At 42.6% G+C, this 24,961-nt stretch overlaps 1 protein-coding gene across 4 annotated transcripts in view; it reads left to right on the top strand.

The window, feature by feature from the left end:
* MTFR1 (mitochondrial fission regulator 1) overlaps positions 1–24,961 on the top strand; it is a 324,993-nt gene that overhangs the window by 122,533 nt on the left and 177,499 nt on the right. For all 4 annotated transcript variants that reach the window (XM_078687236.1, XM_078687237.1, XM_078687238.1 and 1 more), the window contains 2 exons: positions 8,467–8,608; positions 23,973–24,071. In XM_078687236.1, coding sequence (XP_078543362.1) covers positions 8,543–8,608; positions 23,973–24,071 — 165 coding nt within the window. In that variant the 5' untranslated portion in view covers positions 8,467–8,542. The remainder of the gene's footprint in view (positions 1–8,466; positions 8,609–23,972; positions 24,072–24,961) is intronic.

Genomic DNA, 24,961 nt, shown 5'->3' with positions numbered 1-24,961 from the left:
GGCAGCAGGGATATGGGCCTATAATTTTGCAGGTCCTGCGGATTAGCGCCTACTTTTTTTAACAATGGAATAAGAAGGGCTTTTTTAAAATTTTCAGGGACTTTACCCTGAGAGAGCGTGCCATTCAGTAAAGAGAGTATACCCTCCGGAATACTGGCTCCCACTTCTTTCAGGATAAAAGGGGGGCAGATGTCGTCAGGAGAACCTGATGTAACTTTGGCGAGGAGTTTGAGCAGCGTGGTGCTGTCAACAGGGGGAAGCGAACTCAAGGTCGCAGTGTTGTGAAAATTGTCAGTTAGTAAAAGCGGGGACTGAGTAATAGGGATGCTTTGTTTGATAGCATTGATTTTATCCGAAAAAAAAGAATTTAGCGAGTTACACAGCTCCTGAGTAGGAGCTACCGGGAGAGACGTTCTATCACTAGCACTCAAGTTCTCAACGATGTTAAACAACTCTTTGGATTTGTTGTGAGCATTAAGGATCTTTTTAGAGAAGTAGTCAGTTTTATGTTCCTGAAGCAGTTTTTGATAATCCTTTCGTGTCTTGCAATAGTTAACTCTGTCTATTTCTAAATAGTCTGTTCGCCACTTGCGCTCCATCTGACGAACTCCAAGTTTAAGACTTTTCAAAAGAGGTGTAAACCACCTATGAGCGTCATTGGGGCGAGAGCGGGGAAAGTTGGTGCAAGGAGCATAGACATCGGCTGCCTGAAGTAGCCACCTCGAAAATGCTGCTTCCATTTCTTCAGTGTCCTGATCTAAAAGAGGACAAGAAGATCTTAAAGTGCCAATAAAAGCCGAGGTATCAACATTCTTCCAGATTCTAGTTTTGCCTCCTGTCTGAATAGGAGGTTTCCTGTTATTTTCAAAGGTCAAGGTGAATTTGATCATGAAGTGATCCGACCAGATACAAGGCAAGATGGAGTTAATGGCCAGAGGGATGTTCTGAGACCAAATTTGGTCAAGGCTATGACCTTTTATATGAGTAGGGAGGTGGATCTGCTGAGTGAGGTTCATATCTAGAAGGACATCTTTCAGTGCAGCTGCCTGGGTACCTAACTCCGCCGAGTCCAACCAAAGATTAAGATCACCTAGCAGCACTATTTTTTTATGTAAAATTATTAAGGGGGCAAGCTGTTCTGCTAAAGCAGCCGCAAAACTGGGCATATTTTGAGGGGGGCGGTAAATGAGGATCATAAGTAGAGTGCCGCAATTGTTATCCAGTTTGATGATCAGGTTATCTGAACATATAAGGTTCAAAGATGGTAGAAGGGAGACATTATGAGACTTGCGTATGATCACGGCGACCCCCCCGCCCCTTTTGTCAGCGGGTCTATCCACATGCAGAATGTAATAATCTGAAGGGACCGCTGCCAAAATATCGGGTAGGGAGTCAGCATTCAGCCAAGTCTCAGTAAGGAATAAAATATCAGGCTGCTCAGTTTGAAGAAAAAGAAAAATGGCCAAATGGTGCTTAACCATGGACCTGGTGTTGAGGTATGAGCATTTGAGGATAGTTTTAGGGTTAGAAGGGGGTGGAAAACAATCGGGGAGGCTAGGCAGTGGAGTTTTAGCGATGGTAAACTCTGGTCTCAGGATACCATAGGTGGCAGCACGTTTCAAAACATAAGCAGGGAGGACGGGTCCCATGCTAGTAGAGGGTCTAAGTGACAATAACTCAGTTGAGGAGTATTTCCGTATTTGACCAGGGGTTGTGGCCCCGCGCCCCGTCCGGCCGCGGACGGGCGCAGACGGGCTTGACTTTGGCTCGACTTCGGCGCGCTTCCGGCGCGCCCGCTGCCCCAGCCCGCTGCGCCGTTTGGTTGGATGACACATGATATAGGGAGGAGGAGGGTGGGAGGCCGGCCCGACTTGAGCGCTGACCTCTCCTTCCTCACCCAAGATGGCGCCCACCGCCGAGTGAAATATCAAACAAAGCGGGTTGAGGCTCAAAATATAAGAGGTAAGGGTGTATAGAGTGTCAGTGTGCCTTCCAATTCAATTCCCCTTTCTAAAACAGCCCCCAGAATATAAATGCGATAAAATTCATAAAACACTTAAAAGCGCTCCAAATTAATTTTTTAAAAGGCTATAAGCAGTGCGCAAAGGTTCGTGCTTTCTCCTATCTCCTCAGCAGCTCGCAGCCCCAGTACCCTCGCTAGGGAGAGCTACTGTAGGGCAGGGAGCGCTGGGCAGGGCGCACCTAAATACTGTGGGAGGGCGGGAGGCCGGCCCGACTTGAGCGCTGACCTCGCCTTCCTCACCCAAGATGGCGCCCACCGCCGAGTGAAATATCAAACAAAGCGGGTTGAGGCTCAAAATATAAGAGGTAAGGGTGTATAGAGTGTCAGTGTGCCTGCCAATTCAATTCCCCTTTCTAAAACAGCCCCCAGAATATAAATGCGATAAAATTCATAAAACACTTAAAAGCGCTCCAAATTAATTTTTTAAAAGGCTATAAGCAGTGCGCAAAGGTTCGTGCTTTCTCCTATCTCCTCAGCAGCTCGCAGCCCCAGTACCCTCGCTAGGGAGAGCTACTGTAGGGCAGGGAGCGCTGGGCAGGGCGCACCTAAATACTGTGGGAGGGCGGGAGGCCGGCCCGACTTGAGCGCTGACCTCGCCTTCCTCACCCAAGATGGCGCCCACCGCCGAGTGAAATATCAAACAAAGTGGGTTGAGGCTCAAAATATAAGAGGTAAGGGTGTATAGAGTGTCAGTGTGCCTGCCAATTCAATTCCCCTTTCTAAAACAGCCCCCAGAATATAAATGCGATAAAATTCATAAAACACTTAAAAGCGCTCCAAATTAATTTTTTAAAAGGCTAGAAGCAGTGCGCAAAGGTTCGTGCTTTCTCCTATCTCCTCAGCAGCTCGCAGCCCCAGTACCCTCGCTAGGGAGAGCTACTGTAGGGCAGGGAGCGCTGGGCAGGGCGCACCTAAATACTGTGGAAGGGCGGGAGGCCGGCCCGACTTGAGCGCTGACCTCGCCTTCCTCACCCAAGATGGCGCCCACCGCCGAGTGAAATATCAAACAAAGCGGGTTGAGGCTCAAAATATAAGAGGTAAGGGTGTATAGAGTGTCAGTGTGCCTACCAATTCAATTCCCCTTTCTAAAACAGCCCCCCGAATATAAATGCGATAAAATTCATAAAACACTTAAAAGCGCTCCAAATTAATTTTTTAAAAGGCTATAAGCAGTGCGCAAAGGTTCGTGCTTTCTCCTATCTCCTCAGCAGCTCGCAGCCCCAGATGTTGACTTCGATACTCAATCCCTAAAGAGACTGTTGATTTGCTTTGTATTCAAGCATGTACATTGAGCACAACAGTCTTCAAGTGCCCCACCATAGCTTCCAATCACCCATTTACTTAATTACAAATACTACCAGGATTAAATCGTAAGAGCAATACAGGAGATGGAATTAATTCACTATGAGGCTCCTCACATATTGATTTTCCAGGATTGCACCTGGCAGGTGCAGATTTTCCAGGATTGCACCTGGCAGGTGCAGCATCAACATAAATCCTTTGAATAAGTGAAGAAGCAACCCAGGGGAAACATTACAAGCCTGACCTCACAGTTCTAAAGACTAAAGCCCCGATTACGAGCCGCCAGACTCTCAGGGGTGCTGCGGTGGCGGTCTCCTGACTGCCCAAATACGACAAGGGCAGTGGGACTGCCACAGCCACCATTCCCTGGCGGTGTTGCGGCGGTCAGGAGGCCACAATATGCTTAGCAGGACTGCCACGATCCCGCCAAGCATATTCCGAGTTTCCTCTCAGCCGACAGTGTCATAGAGGTTCCTTCTCCATAAATACTGTGGCGGATTAGAAACAAAGGTGTGCCTCCTCCACATGGGGGTGTACACAGGGGGGCACAACATGTGTCCTTCTGTGTGCATTCCCATGCAGGGGAGTTGTTTCCTCCACAGTATTTATAGAGAAAGAACCTCCATGACACCGCCGGCAGAGAGGAAACATGTAATATATGCGCAACATGTGCTCCCCTGTGTGGATGTGCCCCAGTTCCTGTATGGCATGGACTCTTCAGTCCACGCCATGCATGAACTCTTTTTGGGGTTTCCATTGCTGTGCCCTTTTCAGCACCGCCGTGGGAACCCCAAAAACCAGCCAGCCTAACAGGAGGGAAATCCTCATTTGGCGGGTGGTCTAACCACAGCTTTGGCAGTGTGGCGGACCCGTCACCACGACGCTAACGGAGTAATCAGGCCCAAAATGTTTTACCAAGCACTGTGATCATATAGAGTTTGTTCTTTCTTGGGTGCTTAGTGCTTCATTACTGGGACTTAAGTCCTGAGTACAGGTTCACTGCTCCTTGTTATGGTTTTCTTCTAATTGAGGGACTTCATATATGATACCTGCACAAAGGGGGGAGGAGCATCGCCATCACCCTTAATCCTTTCTTTCCACAGTGACTTGACAGATGCCTCATGATTTGAAGTATGGAGAATGGTTTTCTTGGGTGTTTCAAGTTTTTACTAATTGACTGCCTGTGTTTTAGCAATACCTATTGATGTTCATCATGGCTGACACCTCCATCGTTCACCCTTTGCCCTTCATATGCCTCATAAGGATGTCAATGAGTTACTTAACGAACTTATTAAAGAGAGTAGTTCTGAAGCCACCAAGCACTATGGGTTTGAATTACTCATGTTACAAGAGGCCTACTTTCTTAGTAAATGCCTCTTCAGATTTGGGTTCCCAAGAGCCCACCATGAGGGCTTTAGTAAGGGATCAAGGGGTCAAAGTGAGTATCTGTTCCGATCAGGTAGCCTGCATATGAATAGACTGATTAGGTTGATATCTTTAGGTTGCGGGAGTCTACTTTATGACAAATCGATTGCTATTCTAAATGTCTGCCCACCGTCTCCCTTATCAAAAGGTCTTTCTTCTCCTGCTGGGATCCACCCTACTGGTTTCCCCCAGACTTGAGAATCATGGAGGGGGAGGACTGTCACTTGGCTAATGGACTCCACCTTAGATATATTTGACCCACTGTCCCTGGAGCCCTCCAGCCTGATTTTGCTTGTGACCTTTACACGTTCTTTGTTTTTGTAACATGGCAATGTTTCCATTCCACCAAATTAAGCTGCACTTCTTTCTTTGCACCCCCTTTAAGTTACTTCTTTGTCATAATGTTCTGGACTGAGGGCGCTCAGACCTTGCTCACCCCAATAGCTAGGCTCAAGGGACCAATCTGCGAAGGCTCCTATCTAGGTGTCTTAGGTCTTGGTAGCTCAATAAAGGCAGAGATCAGAGAGAAGCTGCAAAAAGAAACCACCCAACATTTTGAGTCAAACACTGGGTCACTAGATCCTCATATTCCCTTTTGGGAGGTTGACACAATTCGGTTGCGGGGCTTTGTCATGAGCACTGAGTGACATTCAAGCTAATCCTAGCCACCAAAATCAACTCCTTAGAAGCAGCTGTTCTGGAATCAGAAGCCAACTACTGAGAAAACATCTTCGCAGGTACTGAAGTTTCACCAAAATCAATTCTAGGAAATTTTCCTCAAAGTATGGCTTTACAGTCAGGGAGGAAAGACCGGCATGCTGCTTCATTGGTTGTGCCACAGGGAGTAAGAAACTAGACATAACTGTCTCCTGGGGGACTGCAGTGATTCGATAACACATCTTTAAAGGGAAACGCCCGAAAATAGCCCATCGTTATCCGGCTTTGTAGGATCCCTCAGTGACCATACATACTCCATGCTGCTGTAGACTTCTACATGTCCAATTTTCAGCTGTCTCACCTTATGCAGATTTGTAGAGCCCCTCTTGGCTTGGAACTAAAGACAAATTAGGAAATCGCAGGTACTGTTGACCAACTGTCACAAGGCAAAATACCGGGACCCATTGGTCTTCCCCCCAAAATAAATGAAATGCCGAAGCTGCTCCCTAGCCAAACCTCTGCATGCATGCATTCGTGGCTTCAAAAGAAGAGGATGGGTTCCTGAAGGACTTGTTAGGATGTTATTGTTCTTTTGAAGACTGATCATCTGGTGAATCACACAGGCACATCAATTCACTGGACGAGGATAGCCCCTCATCAGTGCTGAGGCTAAGATTTTGGCTGAGGACTTGGCAAATCTCCTCCTAAATGTGATTTGTGGTTTTGTGCCACATAGATCCACACTCTTTGCCACCTGTTTAATGTGTTAGTCCTAATAGATGTATGTGAACTTCTGGCATTAAACCTTATAGACTCCTAAATGGCCTTTGACAACCTTGCATGTGATTATATATGTTGTCTCATTACTCTATAAGGGGTTTTGTCCTGATCTTTATTTGCTTTGTCTGCTTTTATTATAATGGACCCAAAGTGCATGTGAGAGTAGGAGGAATGTTGTCTGATTCCTTCCCCATCAGATGAGGCACCTGCCTCTTTGGAACCTTGCTATACAAATTTTAGATGACTTTGGTAGTTATTCTGGACTTGGAGTTAACTGGGTCAAGTCCAAAGAATGACCTTTCCTTTCCTTTATGGATGTTGCTGTCTAGACAAACCAGGCATAAATCAATAAGTAGTTTTAAATACGTGGGACCCCTGGTATCCAGCAAGGAATCAGAAGTCTTGTCAGAAAGTCCTACCTTCCTCATCCGCTTTCAAAAGGACAACCCACCACTGATCTTCGCTTACTCTCTCCCTGATATGTAGCGTAGCCCTCCTAAGGGTACTATGTCTTGCAGACCTATATCTTCTGGATTCCCTCTTCCTTTTTATGGGGTATCACCTCCTTGATGAGGTCCTCACTCAGGCAGAATGGAATTCCAAGGATGGTGGTGGAAAAATGCTACAGACCCACCTATAACTTAGTGCTCAGGTTGGCTGATATTGTCAAATCAGGCTACCCACTTACCTTTCATTTTTTAATATCTTCATGGCCCAGCCTGTCATCCAGCATGTAGAGCAGAACTGTGGTGATGACAGATGTTTCCCCACTTAATTACTTGAATGGTGGGAAGCCTGCTTCGGAAATCCCCAAGTCACTAAAGTAAACTTGACGCATGGTGAACCTCCTCTAGTACATTAAATGGGTGGGTAAACTGAAGAACCCCATTGTGACTCGGATAATCTGTTCCCTCAGGTATTTGTCCTTTTGTGGGGTGGAACACGCTTGAGTTATTCACGCTGAGGGCTGTAACCCTCCCAAACTAGATCTGGTCATTTCTGACTCTCAAAGAGGAATTCAGGCTACTACACTCACAGGTCTACCTTTACCTCAACCTATAACTTAAACCAGCCCTTACTCCCTGCCTGGCCACTGTTGATGAGTGAACTGTCTTTAACCCTTTGGAGGCTAAGTTTCTGTGTTGCATTTATAAGAGGGAGAGTAATTCCAAAATATATAGATCCCTTGTAAATAGTCTGGATACATTAAGCAGGATGTGGTGCATATTGGACGCTGACCTGGGTACTTTGAAAGATGAAGATTGGATGTTTGCCTTTAAGTCACCAAGGGCTGTAGTTATCGCCACTAGATTGTGCCTAATCTAGTTTAAATATTTACATTAAGTTTATTTTAGCCTCCCCTCACCACCTATCCTGTATGCTGTATGTACAGAAGGTCCTCCCATGCCTGCCTCAGGTGATTTCCTCCATCTGTTTAGGTTGTGTAGATTCCTGCACCCTTTTTAGAATTGCATAGTAGTAGAGTTATTTAATGCTGCCCCATGTCAATCTGTTGATCTCACCAGAAGACTGAATTACTGAACATCTGAACATCAAGAATGTACTTGAGAAGAGAAAGCCCTACTGGGTCTTGGTACTCGTATTGAGATATTGCAAAGATTAGGAGCAAAGCAATAGCCACTAACATTACTAGCTGGAAGGCAGCACTTGATACCTGCCACCTTCTTGAACTTCCCTTACAGAAAGCCCAGATCTTCGCCTAAAAACTTTAAAAATAATAATTAAAAAAGTGATGTGCTTCAGGGGCGATGAAGAGGGGATGTGGAAGGATTAATATTCACTATGGTAGGCAGTAGACTTACTGCAAGATATTACTATTAGTGATTTATAATGTGGTGGTTGTTGAAATTAGGATATGGGAGTTTTCTGTTTTTCCTTTGCTTAGATAAGCATGCCATTACTTCTTGTGCATTGTTTTCTTTATTTGTTTCTCTCTCAAAAAATGGCAATAAAAAGTTTGGGGGAAAAAAATCTTTGTATTGTAAGGATTTTCATATAGCTTTTGGGACTTGACTGCTAGATAAAAATTATTATGAAAGTTTACTTTGAATGGAAAAGGACTATTTAATGTTCATGCAGAGGGGAGGTTGGTGATTACCGACAGCACCCTTTCTTCACCTTTTCTTTACTTTTTTTGGGTTGAAAGAAATTCCTTCTTGAGGCAGTCATCTTGTTGGTTTTCTCAGTGAATATGGCACTTTATAAATCTGCTTCCTTTTGGGCTCTGTCATGCTAAAATATTCACAATTTCTTTACAGAAACAATGCTACATATACACATTTTTTCAGCTGAAGTGGTTACACACTGCTCGCTGGAGATTTGTTGCTGTACCGAATGCTGAACTGGGTTAGACGTGTAATTAGGATGGTTTTGGAACAGGCTGGACTAGCAATGGAATCGGTAAGTGTGGTAAACCATTTGTTAAAGTAGGTTTTCTATCTCTTCCTATTATGAGTAATATATGGTTAGAATATAAAACTGCAACAAACCTACTTCAATGTTCTACAAAGAAAGTTGTGTATTATTTGTAGTCCATATTAACATTGTGGTTCTTCTCTGCTGGAATCCTGTCCCCTACATTTGTGTTGAGACTGTTTCCGTTTGTTATCTAATGAAATACTGTCAAGACTGTAAAAGCACAAGTAGGTCGTTTTTTCACAAAGTTGTAATGCACGCATGGTTTTAGAGACCGCATCGCTAGCAGATAGAAGAACCGTTCCTGCTCAGGGACACAGAACTATCTGGTGACCAGCTTAGATGTTGAACGGTCTTGATGTTGGCACCCCAAAACGTGGAAGCAAGATAACACGTACTGACAGGGGTGTGGAATTTATTAAAATATCTACTTGTCCATGGGGCAGATTGCTTCATAAATCTACTTGTCCTGTAACAAAATCCACTTGTCCCTTTGGTGCCATGTAGTTCTGCCACAAATTATGGCAGCAATCTCATTACATAAGAGCTCTTATATAGCCTCTCGGATTATGCCAGGGCATATCCCATAGTAGTGTTTGAATACTAGTAATCATTTTATGTTGCTACGTTTCCGCAGCTCCACATACTGGGACTGAAGATGGTGGTAAGCAGTAGTTCCAGGCTTGGAATGCCCTATTGCGTCTGTGCAAACCTACTAACTTTCATGTTTTAAGGTTTTCAACAAATCTTCTCTAGTCTTTCCCATACTGAGATATGTGGAAAATTTACTCCTGAGAGTGGCATACTTAAACCTTCTTTAAGAGTTGAGAAAAAAGTAGTTGGAGGGAAAATGAACTTTCAAACATCCAGGTTTTCAGATGAGCAAATCTGCACATGCATATTTGCTCATGTTAAAATGCAGTTCACAAATATTTTGTAGCAGTACAATTTCTTACCCTACTAATGTAAATTCTTGTGAATTCACGAAAGCCATATACCAAAGGTGCACTTTTGAGACTTTCTTCAATAATTGGGCCCCTAATTTGGTTTGGCGTTAACCAAGACCTTTTGTGTTTATTACAATTCTCTCTCTCTGAATCGGCTGGCTTCATTGTGAGTGACAGCATTCTGCTCTTTCACAAGGAGTATATCGGTACACAACAATTCCAAATAAGGTTTGTCCCCTCAAGTGGTCTCATTTCCATGTTCCATCTATCCTCATGGTTGCAAATTTCATGGCCATTAATATTTCAAGGTCCATAAATATCCACAGTTCTGCAGTGCAGGGGTAAATGCAAGTAACTTTGACATTACTGCCAATTACTTATAATGTAAGGCAGACCGTTTAATTCGTATTGTAGCAACATTTGACTTACCCCTATTTTGATCTCAATTAAATTGAGTTCCCTGCATAGTAACGGATGACATCGAAAGTTGATTAGTAACTAAAAGTTTACAGAATAAACTTGCTAGAATGTGTTGATATGTTTGTACTCCACTGCTAAAACAGACAACTGAACAATCTCTGTAGGGTGTTTTGTCCTTGGCAGGGTATGTCTTGGCAGACAAAAAAAAATATGCACAGCCAGATATTATGGTACCGGAGGTCTGGTATTTTACTAAACTAGGCTAGTGACAATAATTTTTCAAAAAGGATGACTTATTGCAAATGTTATAAAATAAAGTACAGAATTGAAGAAGCTTAACATTTGCCTATACCAGTGGTGCTTAACCTGTGGTCTGATGGTCCCTCAGGGTCAACTCAGTGGGTTTGCGATTGTTAAAGTAAATAAAGCAGCAAAATTGAAATTGTGAAAAGCTTTTTATATTTGCTTGTGAATTAAACAAAATATTGCAATATTTAAACATGTGTTTTGTGTAAACTTGTTTTTGTATATTATGTTGAAGTTCAAATTATAGAAAACACTTAGGCCGGAGGTCCCCAGCTTTCAATACTGAGTCAGTTGGGTCCTCGGATTCCATTAATGATTCAGTGGGGTCCACAGTAGTAAAAACGTTAAGAACGGCTTTTATGTTAAGAGCAAACCATTTGTGAGTGAGGACTTTGGGCCAAGAAATATTGGATAACAAATAACTATTGTTCAAGCAGTAGCATTTAGTTTGCCTTATTTCGGATCACTTCGTTAAAATTGCCCAGATGTTGCTTTTTGCAAAAAAGTTTAACTATTTGGACTTACCCCACTGCCCTGCCCCATTAAGCTTATTACATACTTAGATTAAAATTGGATTTATGCAGATCATTTTGGCTTGCAGTCCTATTTCAATGTAAAAAATGTAACTCTGTGGTAGTATTCTGATTGTTGTAAAGTTTACACAGAAGAGGACAGAAGACTGTTGATCATCAATAGTCTTAGATCGTACTGGAGACTTTTTCTTTTATGACCTGGTCTAAGGTAAATGGTTCACGCAGCTTTACTGTCTGTGCAGAATTACTCTGCATTGAATGTCATGCAGGAAGATTCCTTTACGGTTACCAAAACCATCTGAGTCAATATGTCATACCAACCATCCCACTCTTGATGTAAATGTATTCCGTTTAGATATTTTCTTAGGGATATTTGTGGCGACCTCAACTGTATAAACCCAGCTCAACATAAAAGCTCCCTTATTGCTCATAGACTCTGACATGACAACCAGGGCACTGACCCATATCTTGGAAAATGAATTCTGTTGAGGAGATAACCATTTGTCTTCTTGAGTGCTGTATCTTTTGGCAAACTAAGCTCTAGTACAGGTAAACTGTTGGTGATTTCAGATATTATGGCTTGGTCGGTTCATGAAAGGCATGCTCTCTTCTGGTAAAACTTCAGTAAGAGTTTTGTTTGACAATTTTTTGCAACCCTCGGCCATGGTGCTCTGGTGGTCTGCAGAGTTCACATCTGTAGACCGAAGCCCTTCTCTTGAATTAAGTTTCTTTACTTTGTCCTCTTCTTTATGGGCAAGTGACAACCAGGGATTTGTGGTTTCTCTTATTTGATATATACTGTTATACATATGCCCACCTACAACCAACGGCTGGTGGGGGTAAAGGCAAATATAAGAAAGGTAGAGTAAGTGAGCAGAGAGCAAAATTAAACTTCAACATTTGAGGTTCAATCTGCAGGATCCGCCCCTTCCCTGTTCCTGGACGCACTCTATCGCCTTTATTGATCACAGTCCTGATCATCCTTGTTCATGTTCAACTCCTCATGTGTATGCTTGGTGTTCTGTCGTTACAGCCTGAGGTCTCAGGATGTTGACCCAAAGTCCTCTCCAGAGTTTTCAAATATCTTAGACAAGAAAGCTCTTTAAAATCTCTAGCCTAAAGGGATATACAAGGGTCCCTTACATTTTCAAAGTGGTCAGCTTATGTCCCATGGCCCCAGTGATTTTGTTTTTTTCTTTCCATCCCAAGTAAGTTCTAAAGTTTAATTAGCCAGAATTTGTATTCCAGAATTCGGTCATAGTGCTGTGATAACTTGGCAGCGCATAAGGCCCAAAGCATGTTGGAGAGCATAGATATGTCAAGTCAAAGTAAGCTATATTCAAAATCACATAGTGAATCATAAAAGCTGCAAAATACATCCATGTGAACATTTTAAAACCAGTTAAAAAGATAAAAACAGATATCTAAAAACGGCCATGATTAAAAACAGTCGTCCCCTGCTTAATCAATAACATTTCTACAACTGCTTCCTGTAATTGATAACCACCAGTAAAAATTAGACACTACAGCACATATATACAAATTCGGAAGCATTTGCAGGTACATAAAGGCTGGAAGACATTGTGCAAAACCTAGCTGTAAAAACAAATGTTTAATAATGTGCTTTCTCAGGCCAGAAAAGTAGTTACAAAAAAGGACAGTGTGCATGGTACTCTACGTGGAAATATCATCACATGGGCATTTCACCAGGTCAGGCGACCAGTTGTTAATGGTAGGAAAGCTGGTTAGGTGATGGAAAATATCAGGGTCAACGCAAACCTATGACGCGGGTTGTACACATTAGGTAAGTAAATTACATGTGGTAACTAGTCCGAATTATCTGATTCTTCAAAATAGAGGGTTTTGTAATCTCTAAAGATAGTCTTGATTCCTCTTGTAATGATAGACGTTTCAGTTTATGAGCTTTTCTTTGAATGGTAATCAAGCACTCAGGATGGTCAAAAAATTCAGGATGACCGATGTCTGCCAAGAAATTGTGCTCAGATTTATTAGATGTCTATGGGGAATCCAAGAATGTTATGGCAGGTAATCATGGTGTTTCCAGTTTAAAAACAAAAAAGTGTTTAAATGGGCCAGAACCTCCTACCAATATCTCCTTATTGGGATAGTGCCATAGCAGTTGGGTTTGTATATCCATTTTTGCCAGCACCTTCTGGATTTTGTGAGGATCCATATATGTATTCATGGTAAAATATGGTCTCTATTATGGGCGTTTTCTAACATGGAATCCTTGCCCACCACACTCTTTGCTGAGTTGCATGCTCTGTAATAGATACTGGCCCATTTCTCTTCTGAAAGGGCATAATCTTGCTCTACTTCCCATCATTTTTGTGTAGTGGTCTTCCCCGGGGCTGAGGGAGGGTCTTCTACTAAGGAACTTATAATTATCTGATAGTAGCTGTTGGTCATCTCTCTTGATTATGACCACATTTTCAAAAGGGTTAATGTGCCTACTAGTGTAGGGCTTAATTGAGGCCTGAGTGACCCATTGCCTAGTATGCCAATACCTCAGTTTTTCTTTTCCCAGGACTCTAGTGTCTGCCTTAATCAGTTCAAAGGATTGTATCTGGGCTGCTTTTCACATACCTCTTATTCTTTTACACTTTACTTCAGACACCACAGACGTGTATCCAGGGTTTTCTAGGATATGTGTCAGTGGGATTTGCATGGCAGCAAGTCCCCTGCACGCATGCCCCTTGCCTCCTGTCCGAAGCTTGCACTGAGGATCTAGTGACGGGGGAGGAGTAGAGCTCCAGTACTCTGCCCAAGCATGGCACCTTTCACAGTGGATCCTAGTGATTTGTTGATCTGTGAAGCACTAGTGCTTTTCAGATTCACTTTTGTTCCTTCCCATTATCGGTCGAAGTTGTGCCGCAAGGTAGTTGGTGAGATTGTGTAGTCCCAAGTGACCTGCCTTCTGGGACAAATATACCATTTACCTTGCTAAGCAAGCCTTTAAACCCTTCCAGATGTAGATCTGCAGTTTATCCAGGATCTCATTAGGGGCTGCAGTTGGGTGAGTTTATAACACATAAGGTATTTTGGGCAGATGAGTAGTTTTAACCGCTTCAATTCTGCCCGGTCAGGCTAGACCAGAAATGTCTTGATTGGAGGTCTCTAATGGCTTAGGCCAGTAGATGGGAGCAGTAGAGGGCTGCTGTTTTGTCTTGTGAGGGTCACATTTTAATCCCCAAGTATTGAATATGTTGCTACCAGTAGACCAAGATGCTGTAGGCATCATGTTTGTATTCTGGGGTAGATATTATCAATATCTGAGAATTCTGGGGGTTAATTTTCAAGCCTGATACCTGCCCAAAACAGGTTAAGCTCAGCCAATAAGCCTGGTATTGGATTCGGATGGTCTGATAAAGAAGAGCCTACTTTTATCCATGCTTGCCAACTGAAATCACCCACAGGCTTAGGGCTGGCCATACTTTTGTCTGCAAGGGGCTCCATGTAAAGTGCAAACAAAAGGGAGCAGCCCTTGCAGACCTTGAAAGCGTCAGAGAGAACACAGTTGAACTTTACCCTAGCCAAGGGCTGAGAATAGCCACTAGGGGTAGAATTTTTGAAACTAGGACCTCGTTCTAGTTTACTTAAGATACTTTGCAAGAAGTGCCAAAGTACTAGATTAAAAACCTTCTCTGCTTCTATTGATAACAGAAAAGCAATTTTTTTTCTTGATGCCAGTGATATTGTTCAGATTGTGAAAGATTTGTTTGATGTTGCTACACTCTCTCTCTGGAATCGATCAGAACTGATCAGGGTCTTTAAATGCCTGCATAAACAGGTTAAAATGCAGCACTAGGATTCCTGTGAGGATTTTAGCATCAACATTGATGAGGGAGATGAACCCGTAGGAGATGCGGGATGATTAGTCCTTCCTGGCATTCATTATCACTGTTATAACTGCGTCCTTCATGGTCTGGTTGCTGGATGTCTCCACTGAATTGTAGAGACTAGTTAAGATTGGGCTAGCAAAGTGCAGAAGTATTATAAAAATGCGCTGAATATCCATCGGGTTCAGGGTCCTTGGGGAGCTGAAGCTTAGTGATCCTGGATATCAATTATTCGAGGATAATATTTTTTGGGTCGACTATTTGAATCTGGGTCAGTGATATTATAGAGGAAGCTACATGGGGCTCTGTAGTTGACACCGCAGTATATTAAGCCATATGTAAGGCTGTATAGAAGCCCAGCAAGGGATTAGTGATCTCCTTGTCCATATAAAGAACCAAATCCTGGGAAATGACAGTCTGAAATACCTTCTTGCTGTGTATCTTGGCCATTAATTTGCATGCTAGTAGCTTCCCCTCTTTGTTCTCCTGTTTTAGTATTGTTGGTGAGTGCCGAGCAGAGCATACTCTGCTTTAACGATGGATTTTGGCCCAGATCTCTGTACTGGGTGAATGTATGACATTGTTCTGCATTCTGTCCATCAACTGTTAGTTTTGCAATTATCCAAATATAGGGCTTTACACTGTTGTTTTAAGTAGGGTTAGCTGTCGCAAGATCTTGCGGCTTCTGTGTGTTTTGGTCTGTTTTGAGAGTTCTGCATTCCCCTCCAATCCGACACAATTGTATTCCCTTACTTTATTAAATTTCACAGAGAAGGCAATGATGTTACCCCTCACTACTACTTTGAGCATGTTTCAAAGCGTGGGTGGGTTTCAGGTGTATTGTGGGGTTACAGGAAGCTCTGTATCAATCCCGCAGCTCTGTATGGATGGATTACCTCCCCAAAAGATGATCATTCAGTTTCCAACAGTGGCAACTGTTCGTCCCTCTGGAGTTCCTTAAGGTTATAGATTATGGAGACTGGTTGGAAAGGATAGAGAGTTCAATTTCGACTTCACCAACCCTGGATAGGATATGGGTTGCACCTAGAAAGTGTAACCTTTGGAAGTGGGGTTTTGGAAGCACCAAAGAGGTCTGTCCTAGGTCCTCTAGCCACTTTAGCCAGCCTCTGGATAGGGCACCAGTTTCACCCACTCTTTGTGCTGACCTAACTATTGACCTATTGACATATCCGGTGCTTAAATGTCCACAGGCTATTGCTTGTCGCCCAAGAGTTAGTGTGTCTCAGAGGAGGTGCATGCCTGGTGAAGTTCGTTGTAATGTGAAAATCAAGTGAAATCTGTTCCCCCCATGTATACTTTTTTCCTTGGTTGTTTAAGAATGTTGTTGCTTGTCGTAGGAGTAGGTATTTGAGAAGTGTTAAGTTGATCAAATCCTGGACAAATTGTTACAATACATGATTGCTGCCAGACTTCCGTTCTGACCTTCCTAGCGACTGCTTTGGACTCTGGAGGGTTGTTTCACTCAATTTGTTATATCCAATTGGTTGTCTGATTCAATCCTCATTGGCAAGACGTGCTTTAACAGTCTTTTGGCCTGCCCCTCTTTGGCATCCTTTTCTGCACTGTCAGGCACCACTTTGATTCTGATATTTGGCTTCCTTGATCTGTAATTAAGTTCTTCAATATGGCATTGTAGGTCTGTGATCTGGTCCTCAAGAAATAGAAATAGCAGTTGGGCAATGTCAAAATAAAGTCACTTTGTTATTTAAATTCTGAGAACCATGTCAATTTTATGTTGCCTCCCGTTCAAAAGCTTAGAAACCTTCAGAAATGAATTTGTATTTTGTGCTGGTGATGCTAGATTATAAAGTATCAAATCTCTTTTTTTAAACCATATTATTGACATCAGGATTAGTTAATATTGCAGTCACATTGAGATATTCCTGAATCTTTAAATTTGATTAACCTTTTCCAATCTCGACTCTAGGAGCTTATACCCACTTATTCGAATATGGCACCCAGAATTTACAACACAAAATCAAGTGACAAGTGTGAGAATTGTGGCAATCTAAGCAAATCCTTGTGCGCTCTGTTTCATTTGGCCTTTTTTTTGTTGTTGAATACCCTCCTTTCAGTTGAAAGGTTATTACCATTGTTAGTAAAGTAGCTTGACACCCTGTAAAGTGGTAGATAATATTGGGGATATACAGGATAGACTAGGATCCAAGATTGAGGAAAAGGCAGAGCTATTTAAGTACAGCCCGGGTATCATTATTAGCTAATTACCTTATTGGACTAACTTCAATGTATTGACTAAATAATGCATTCAGATACCACTAATAAAATTCTAGAAACCCAAATCCCAAACAACTGCATCTGTTAAATTATTAAAAGTAATGTTTCTACAATTTGCATATGTATGATTTACCAGTCATTGAAAATTAAAGAAGGTAAATTCTTCATCAGGACAATTAATTTCAGCACTGAGCAATGTAATATGCTTCTCGAGACATGTGTTTAGCGACTCCCAGTCGTTTTGTCAAGGCTGAAAAACAGAAAGATAAATGAAAGTAAACAAAACCTGAGCTAAGAACAGACACATTAGTAAATATCTTGATAGTGTTATTCATTGATGTGTTATTCATGCATATATTGTTTATGGCCACACCATTGAGAATGTGTGCATTTAATATAGAGCTACATCACAAGTGGGGAACAAATTAGTCCTTGTTTTATAATCTCAAATAATTTAATAAAATCCAGAATCTGTTCATATATGTGTTCTCAAGATTGTTTTCTATATCATTATTACATGTGATTACCAAACTTACATAGTTGAATAAATTTACAATTGTAGATAGTTCTCCTTCGGCAGAAATTAAAAAGGATATACATCTATAGATAGATTTTGAATTAAAAAGGTGTCCTAATGCCATTTATAGTCAAGTTTTCTATTCTAGTAGAAAAATGGATAGTTCAAATTTCCTTTAAAACTCACTCCAACATGGCTGCAGAGCAGTTACAATACTGTATCAAGATCCAGCAAGGACAATTATACAATGAAAGAATAATAAACATGTTTGTAACTTAAACCCCTTTATGCCCATCTTTATTATTGTTTAATCATGCTTCAAATCTCACTAAGCATCAGATCATAGTTAAGGAGTTAAAGAAGATGTACCTCTTTGGCAATCATAAGTAAAAACAAGAGAAATTACCTTCAAATCTGATATACCAAAAGATAAGCTCCAAAATCGTTATCCATATTTTCAACAGATTTCCGTCCTTCTGCACTTACAGGGTCTAGAAATAGATAGACGTTTACTGTAAGAATAAAACTGTACTAAATGTGTCCTTAGATATGTGCATAGTTTCTGAACAATCAAGACTTGTATTTTGCTTACATACCTTAAATTGGTAATGTCGAATGGAACGCCACCAAACTTAAGTAATTGAATGATCAAGCAAAGTCCTTACAGAATCATGAAGACCTATGATATGGTCTCCATCTAGCTAAACATGAAAAAGTGCAGTACGAAATTTAAAGCCGGTCTGAAATGCAAAAATAGTTTTAGGGCCAACTATATTCCCATCGGCCAAAAACTTGCCAACAGAGTTTGTCCCTCACAAAAAAAGCAAGCAAGTGAACACCTAGACCATCATTATTTCTAGCACAATGACATTTCAAAAAGTGTAACAAAGAAGAAGCGTGAACACATAAAGCCTGTTCCTGGAAGTTTCAAGCATCATAATTGCAGTTGCTCCTAGAATTTGTGATTCACCGATGTCCTTCAAAGTAGAAGTCTACAAAATATGCCACTTCAAAACAATTTTGGAGTTTTTTTTTTATATCCAACTTCATTTAAAGTTTAACAGTAAGACGCATAGCATTACAAAACATGGACGTCCTATATACAGCAATCCAATGAGACATGGCAGCATTCTGGCGTATAGATAGTGCATCATATTGACAAATCATAGTAGTGACACCATTTCCCCCACACCTCTTGGGTTTGTGAGGACATCCACGGGCCATAAAGATTGGTTCTGTTGGTGTGCACACCAGTCCACCCCCTATGCCACCTCAGAATCGTGGGTGGTGCAATGTTGCCTACAGTTGTACGCTGTGTCTCTTTTGGCAAACGAGCAGGCTACCCCCAGAAAGGTGTACCCCAGGACATTAGAGAGTACCAACCCACTCCCTCCCAGAAGGGGCTCAGCACTGGGCATTCCCATGCTACGTGAAAGAAATGTGCCACCGGAAGTGCAGAACCCCTGCAGGCGGCGTGAGTGGCAAGTGTTGCTGTCACCGCGGTGTAAGGTAGGTTGTGTGAAGATAGTTAATCGGACCATGTGCAGTTGTGAGGAAATTGCTAACTCGCTGGGTGCCATGCATGCCTCCCTCAATTCGTCCTAATCGATGTCCCCCGTCCAGGAGCTCCATCTTTGTCTAGTGTGCTCTATGCCATCTGAAGCATCAATAACCAAAGAGCAGTAGATTAAGGAGAATGGCACCTTTCCCAAGTTGTCCAAGGAAATATTGGCTTTGAGGAGATTGTATTCAGGAAGTGGGCCATCTGGGAGAGCCTGCAGGGCATGACACAACTGAAGGAAGCGGAAGAACTGTGTATTGGACAGAGCATATCTGTCCTTCAGGTCTTGAAAAGACATCAAGATACTTGTTTTTTTTAACATCCCCCAGGTAGGAGATCCCGATCTGGTCTCGGGGAGGAAACCCCTCCAAATTAGAGACCTAGGAGAGCCAAGTTCTCCACCATAAACGTATCATCTTAGTGGGGGGCGGGTTCCAGTGAGTAAAACAAAGAGCAGCTCTCCAGCAGGTGATGGACACCCAAGTGCATGAAGGCAAGGTAGAGGAAAGGTGCACTCCGTAGAGAAGGTCCAACAGATCATCAAGACCCACATCATAGATTTCCAGCCGATAAGCAGGGTCGTCCCAACCCCCGGTGAACCAGCCATTAATAGGAACTAGCTGGGCTGCTAGATAATAAAGATAAATATCCGGAGAACCCAGGCCACCATCTAAAGGGGATCTGTGCAGCAGCGAAAATATTACCTTTTGCCTACCTCCTTCCCATATAAAAGCATTAGGTTTTGCAGTCGGGGAGCAAAACCATTTGCACTTGGGAATTGGATGGGGGTAATTCCCTAAGACATATAAATAGTACTGTAGGCACACCATTTTGAACAGGATTCAGTGGGAGGGTGGACCAGCGACCTAGGTCACGGTCAAGGGTCCGCATAAGTCCCTGAAAATTAAGGCCCCAGGTCAGCAATGGGAGAGATATGTATACCATGGTATGTGAAAGTGTTACAGCGAACTGGAATATCGGGACACTAGAGCCTCCCTTGTGCATCTCCCTGAACCTCCATCAGGCAGGACTTAGGCGCATTAACCTGCAGACCTGTTGCGTCACCATACAAGCGAAGAAGGTCCAATGTCTAGGCCCTAAAGTTGGTGGGTTTGTCAAGAACCGAAGAATATCATCCACCCATAAAGTGATTAGACCCCCATTGCCAGCATCACATCTCAGAAGCTACGCCAGGTGCTCTGTCGCTAAAGTGAATAATAGTGGGGAGAGCGGGCAGCCCTAGCACGTGCCTCATCTGATGGGAAAGGAAAGGGAGGACTCCATATACCCGGACCTGAGCGGTAGGAGCACGGTGAAGGAGACTGACCATATGGCGGAAGGTATCCCAACCCAGCCCTGTGGAGGACCCTGTCTGTCTAGGAAGTCCCAGGATACAGGATCAAAAGCCTTGGTGAAGATGACAAGCTGGAGAGCCAGCGTGCTGTCCAGGTCTTGCGTCCGGGATAAAGCAGAGTGGGCCTGCCGGATTCAGTGGCATGTACTGCGACCCGGCATAAATCCACATTGATCAGGGTGAATAGAGTATGGCAGGGCATGGGTCAGTCAGGTTGCCAATACATTCGCATATATCTTAATATCAGTGTAGATAAGAGAAATGGGGCAATATGATCAGCACCAGTCTCTAGGAAGGTCTGCCTTAAGCAGGACCACAATGATGGCACAGTTCAGTTTCGATGAGAAGGACCCCTGCCTTAACGCAGCTTTATAGAAATTTAGAAGATGAGGGAATAGTATTTCCCGGAAGTGTTTATAATATTCAGTAGTGTACCTGTCTGAGCCCGTAGTCTCCTGGCCTGCAATGCCGTCACAGCAGAATGTATTTCCTAGACAGTGAGGGCTTGGTCAAACTCTCTAATCAAGGAATCTGGGATGGACGTCAATGGTATGCTATCTAGAATAGGATTGGCGTTCTCCGGTGAAGGCGGTGGATGTCCTTAAGACAGCTTCTCGTAGAAATCTGCAGAAACTGGGGCTATATCCCTCAACCCATCCTCAAGAAGCCCGGAGGAATCCCGGACTGCCGGTTCTCCCCTGTCTGAAATGCCACAAGTTGAAGACCAATATAAAAGTATGCCTGACTTTTCGCCTGACTCGTATACTTTCTGTGTGGAGGCCATCCAGCACTGCTTCCCCTCATCCAGAGAGATCCGCTGCAGTTATCTCTGAACCACCACCAGGGGCGTCATGCCGACGCAATTCAGCCCCTAAGCGCATTATTTGACCTTCCAGAACAGTCACATGTTAGTCGAAGAGCCGTGGAGCGACACACGTAGCCCATGAGATGACCCCATAGGGAAGGCTTACAAGAGGCCCACAGCGTCGCCGCAGAGGAGACCGCACGTTAAGTTCAAAGAAGGATTGCAGCTCCTCCTCCACAAGGCAGTACAATCTGGGCTCTTCAAGTGCCAAGCACTGACTCTCCAAAAGGGCAGGGGACACTGGGTTGAATTCCTCAAGACAAGAAAAGGAGGGCGTGATCTGAAATTTTGCGCAGGAGAATGCACACAGATTGCATGGAGAAGAGATCCGAAGCCGGTAACCACAGCAAGTTGATGCACAATTCGGTGTCCTGTGCAGCTGCGCGATGGGTATAGGCGTGTACGGTAGAGTGCCAAGCATCGCAGAGGCCGACAGATTCGACCTATGTGACATATGGGAAGAGTGAGCCCACCTACCGGGATATGGGGCCATGGAAGCGTCAAGCTCAGGAGCTGCATTAAAGTCATCATCCATGATAGTGAACCCCTGAGGGAGGGACCAAACAAAGGAGCGCAGTGATTGAAGGGTGGGCTGCAGCAGCGGCTGGGGAACGTAGCAGGATACAAAATTATAATGTTTGGCTTCTAGACTGCCTTCAACTCCCACATAGCACCCCTGGTGATCAGCATGATTCCTGGTAACTAAAAGGGGGCAGGAATTTTGTAGCAGTATGGTCACCCCTCTGGAGACGCAGGCAAACCCAGAATTAAATATTTTATCGTACGCAAAACAGCCTAAGAAGGCACAGCGCGTGCCCAGTAGGGGGGTTTCCCTGTAATAGTACGGCCGCTGATCCGCGTCTCATAATGTATGTCAGCACTACAGTGCATCTAATCAGATCTAGCAGGCTGTTAACATTCCTGGAAATAAATGTTGGCTTAACTGGGGGGGGAGAGTGGGGGGAGGAGGGCATCATAGCCTGTCACGTGAGACGTGGATGTATCCTGCCAGATACCACAAGATGCAGATAACCTCAGAAGAAGTACATTGTCAAACCATACACAAACTGACGCCATAGTGTCTGCTGCTGAGAACCTGAAAAGTTAAAACCCCAAACCAGGCCAGAGGTCTAACCAAATCCCCACCCAACACCCCCCACTGCACACTTACATTTTTGAGTTTTTAAATGTTACTTGCCAAATCGAATAGATACACAATTTAAAGATATTTAAAGATACATAAAGTCAGTTAAGTAAACAGTGAAAGTAATCTTGTCCCAGCAGGATCGAACCACAACTTGCAGAAATATGCAATTATGATATAGAAATTTGCATTTTGATGGTGTTGATATGTGCCAATTCTTCATTATATAAAATTGTTTGAGATTATAAAACAATGGGATTTGCAAAACGTGTCCGCTGAAACATATTACGTTATTCATTGCTGACATTAACTGTACTGATTTCTGTATGATTCATTGGAGTAAAAAATTGTCTTGGTGAATCATTGCTAAGATTAATTATGATGATTGAATATATGCAGTTCTTTAGAAACTCGTGTTATAAGATTATAATAGTGATGTCACAATCCAAGATTTGGTCAATATAGACTAAGTTGCTTTAAAAAGAATCCGCATCATTTTTGAAACTTTGAAACGTAAAATGGCTTCACTTTGTAGTCTTTTTCAATTTGCCTTTACTTAGCGAATGTCCAAACATCCTATAGATAAACTTGCATTAAATCACATTCACTCTAAAAATATCTGTTGGCTTGTACAGCATTTGCATGCCCAGTGCATAAATAGAAAAAAATTTAAATCTGCAGCACAACTAATTTAACGCCAATTCATTTTTCCCATTGTGCTGCACAGTGAACCAAATGCAGCTTCTATTCATTGAAAAAACATAAATTCTACTTTTGTTTAGTTTTTCCTTGTCCATACATGGAACTTTGGTTTTTGGTATAAGAACTGCGTTTATGTGAAACTATTTCCGCCAACCAACTCCGTTTACCCCTATTAAACTTCAGAAAAACATATTTGTCTCTTCTAGTGAAGAAGTGTGGCTCAAATGGTTAGAGCGGCAGACCCTGATGCAGAGGTCTGGTCCGGGACCAGGGTTCAATACCCACCTCGGCGGGTCTTGGGCTCAATTTCCTCGGACCTGATAATTCTCGCCTCGGTGCCTATTCTAATCATGGATCCCATTCTGCAACTCTGGGCAATAGCTTACTTAATCTCCACAACGGCCCCAACAGCGCTGGGATGCCTGACTTCACCTTGGGGGTGCCCAGGAGTGGACATTTCACAGGGAAAAAGCCAGGAAGGGTTCCTAAACGCTAAACGGCCGGGACACCTCCGGTGGAGGTAGCTGTGCGCTTTACAAATGCCGGTATTTCATTTCATTAGTTGCCCCTTCGGTTTTCCACCATATTAAAACCGCTTTTTAGAAAGTCTTGAGAAGAACTGCACATCATTGAAGACAACCTTCATGGCGGTTCAAAGAGAAACATGTCTGGTATCTTAGGAATGTGTACACACCTTTTTTTGTTTAAATAGTTTTGACACAGGTCACTATCTGAAAAATAAGTTTCTAGCAAACGAATTGCGAATAGGTGTGTGTGGTTTTTTGTGTGTATTGTTTTAGTACATGTCACCGCTCATGATTTGGATGCCCTGAATCTTAATAAAATGATGTATTGATCAATTATTTGTTTTATTTCTTTTTCAGGTCCTGTGGTCTGGAAAATCCTATGGTTCATCCCGAAGTATTGTGAGAAAGATTGGTTCTAATCTGTCACTCATTCAGTCTCCTAGAGTTCATTTTCAAGTAGGACTTTTACCTTCTTTTTAGATAAAGATGCAGATGATTTGGTGTTTACAATTACAAAGCATGTCTGGTTTCGTGATATCTCTGCTCCTTTTTTTTCTATAGTTTTTCCCCTCTTCTTACTTACTCACTCTATTCAAATTGTTATTAGTTTTATCGCGTTTTAGTAACTCTGCATATATTCCTTAATGAAATTGCTATGAAGAGTTATGATGGTGAGTGAGTTATGTGTTATGGCATTCTACTATGGAAAGTGGGAGAGGACCTGTGTATAGTGCCCATAAAGCAGCTAATTTTGGCTGTTACTAGATTAGATCGGGGTTCGAACAAGAATGTTAGGATGATACACAGGAAAATGTAGGATGAAAAGGTTTACAAACGGAGTTTGTTACTCAGTGTAAATGTTTCTGAACCACTTTAAAAGTTCAGACAATGAAAAAAAATGGAGCATTGTAAAAAGTGTATTCTTTGGTGTTCCTTTGAGCAGAGGTGATAGCTATATGAGGAATCTAATTCTTCGTGCCAGTGAGCCAGACTGATACACGGTTGTCTTTAAATTATATATACTATTACTCTAACTTTTTATCCCATCCCTTTTCATGTCACATTCTGATTACTACATAACAATTTTTATGTATTTCATATTGTATTTGGTCTTTGAAAGTTGCCACTTTTTTTTACATTTTTCATTATACTGCAGTGCTTTAGGAGGAATTTAAGTTGGAAAGACGCCTGCAGGCTAACAAGTTGTATCCCGATTTTAAACATCTTTTTGTTAATGCAAAGGCATTGTCCGTCATGAACAGTGTCGAGTGCACACATAAAATCAGTCATTATTCACAAAGATCACTATCTGAATTTTGGATAAGCAGATCTAAAGACTGCAGAAA

This window comes from Lissotriton helveticus, chromosome 4_1, assembly GCF_964261635.1.
Source record: "Lissotriton helveticus chromosome 4_1, aLisHel1.1, whole genome shotgun sequence".
Lineage (NCBI taxonomy): Eukaryota > Metazoa > Chordata > Amphibia > Caudata > Salamandridae > Lissotriton > Lissotriton helveticus.
This window is presented reverse-complemented; position numbering and strand designations above follow the sequence as displayed.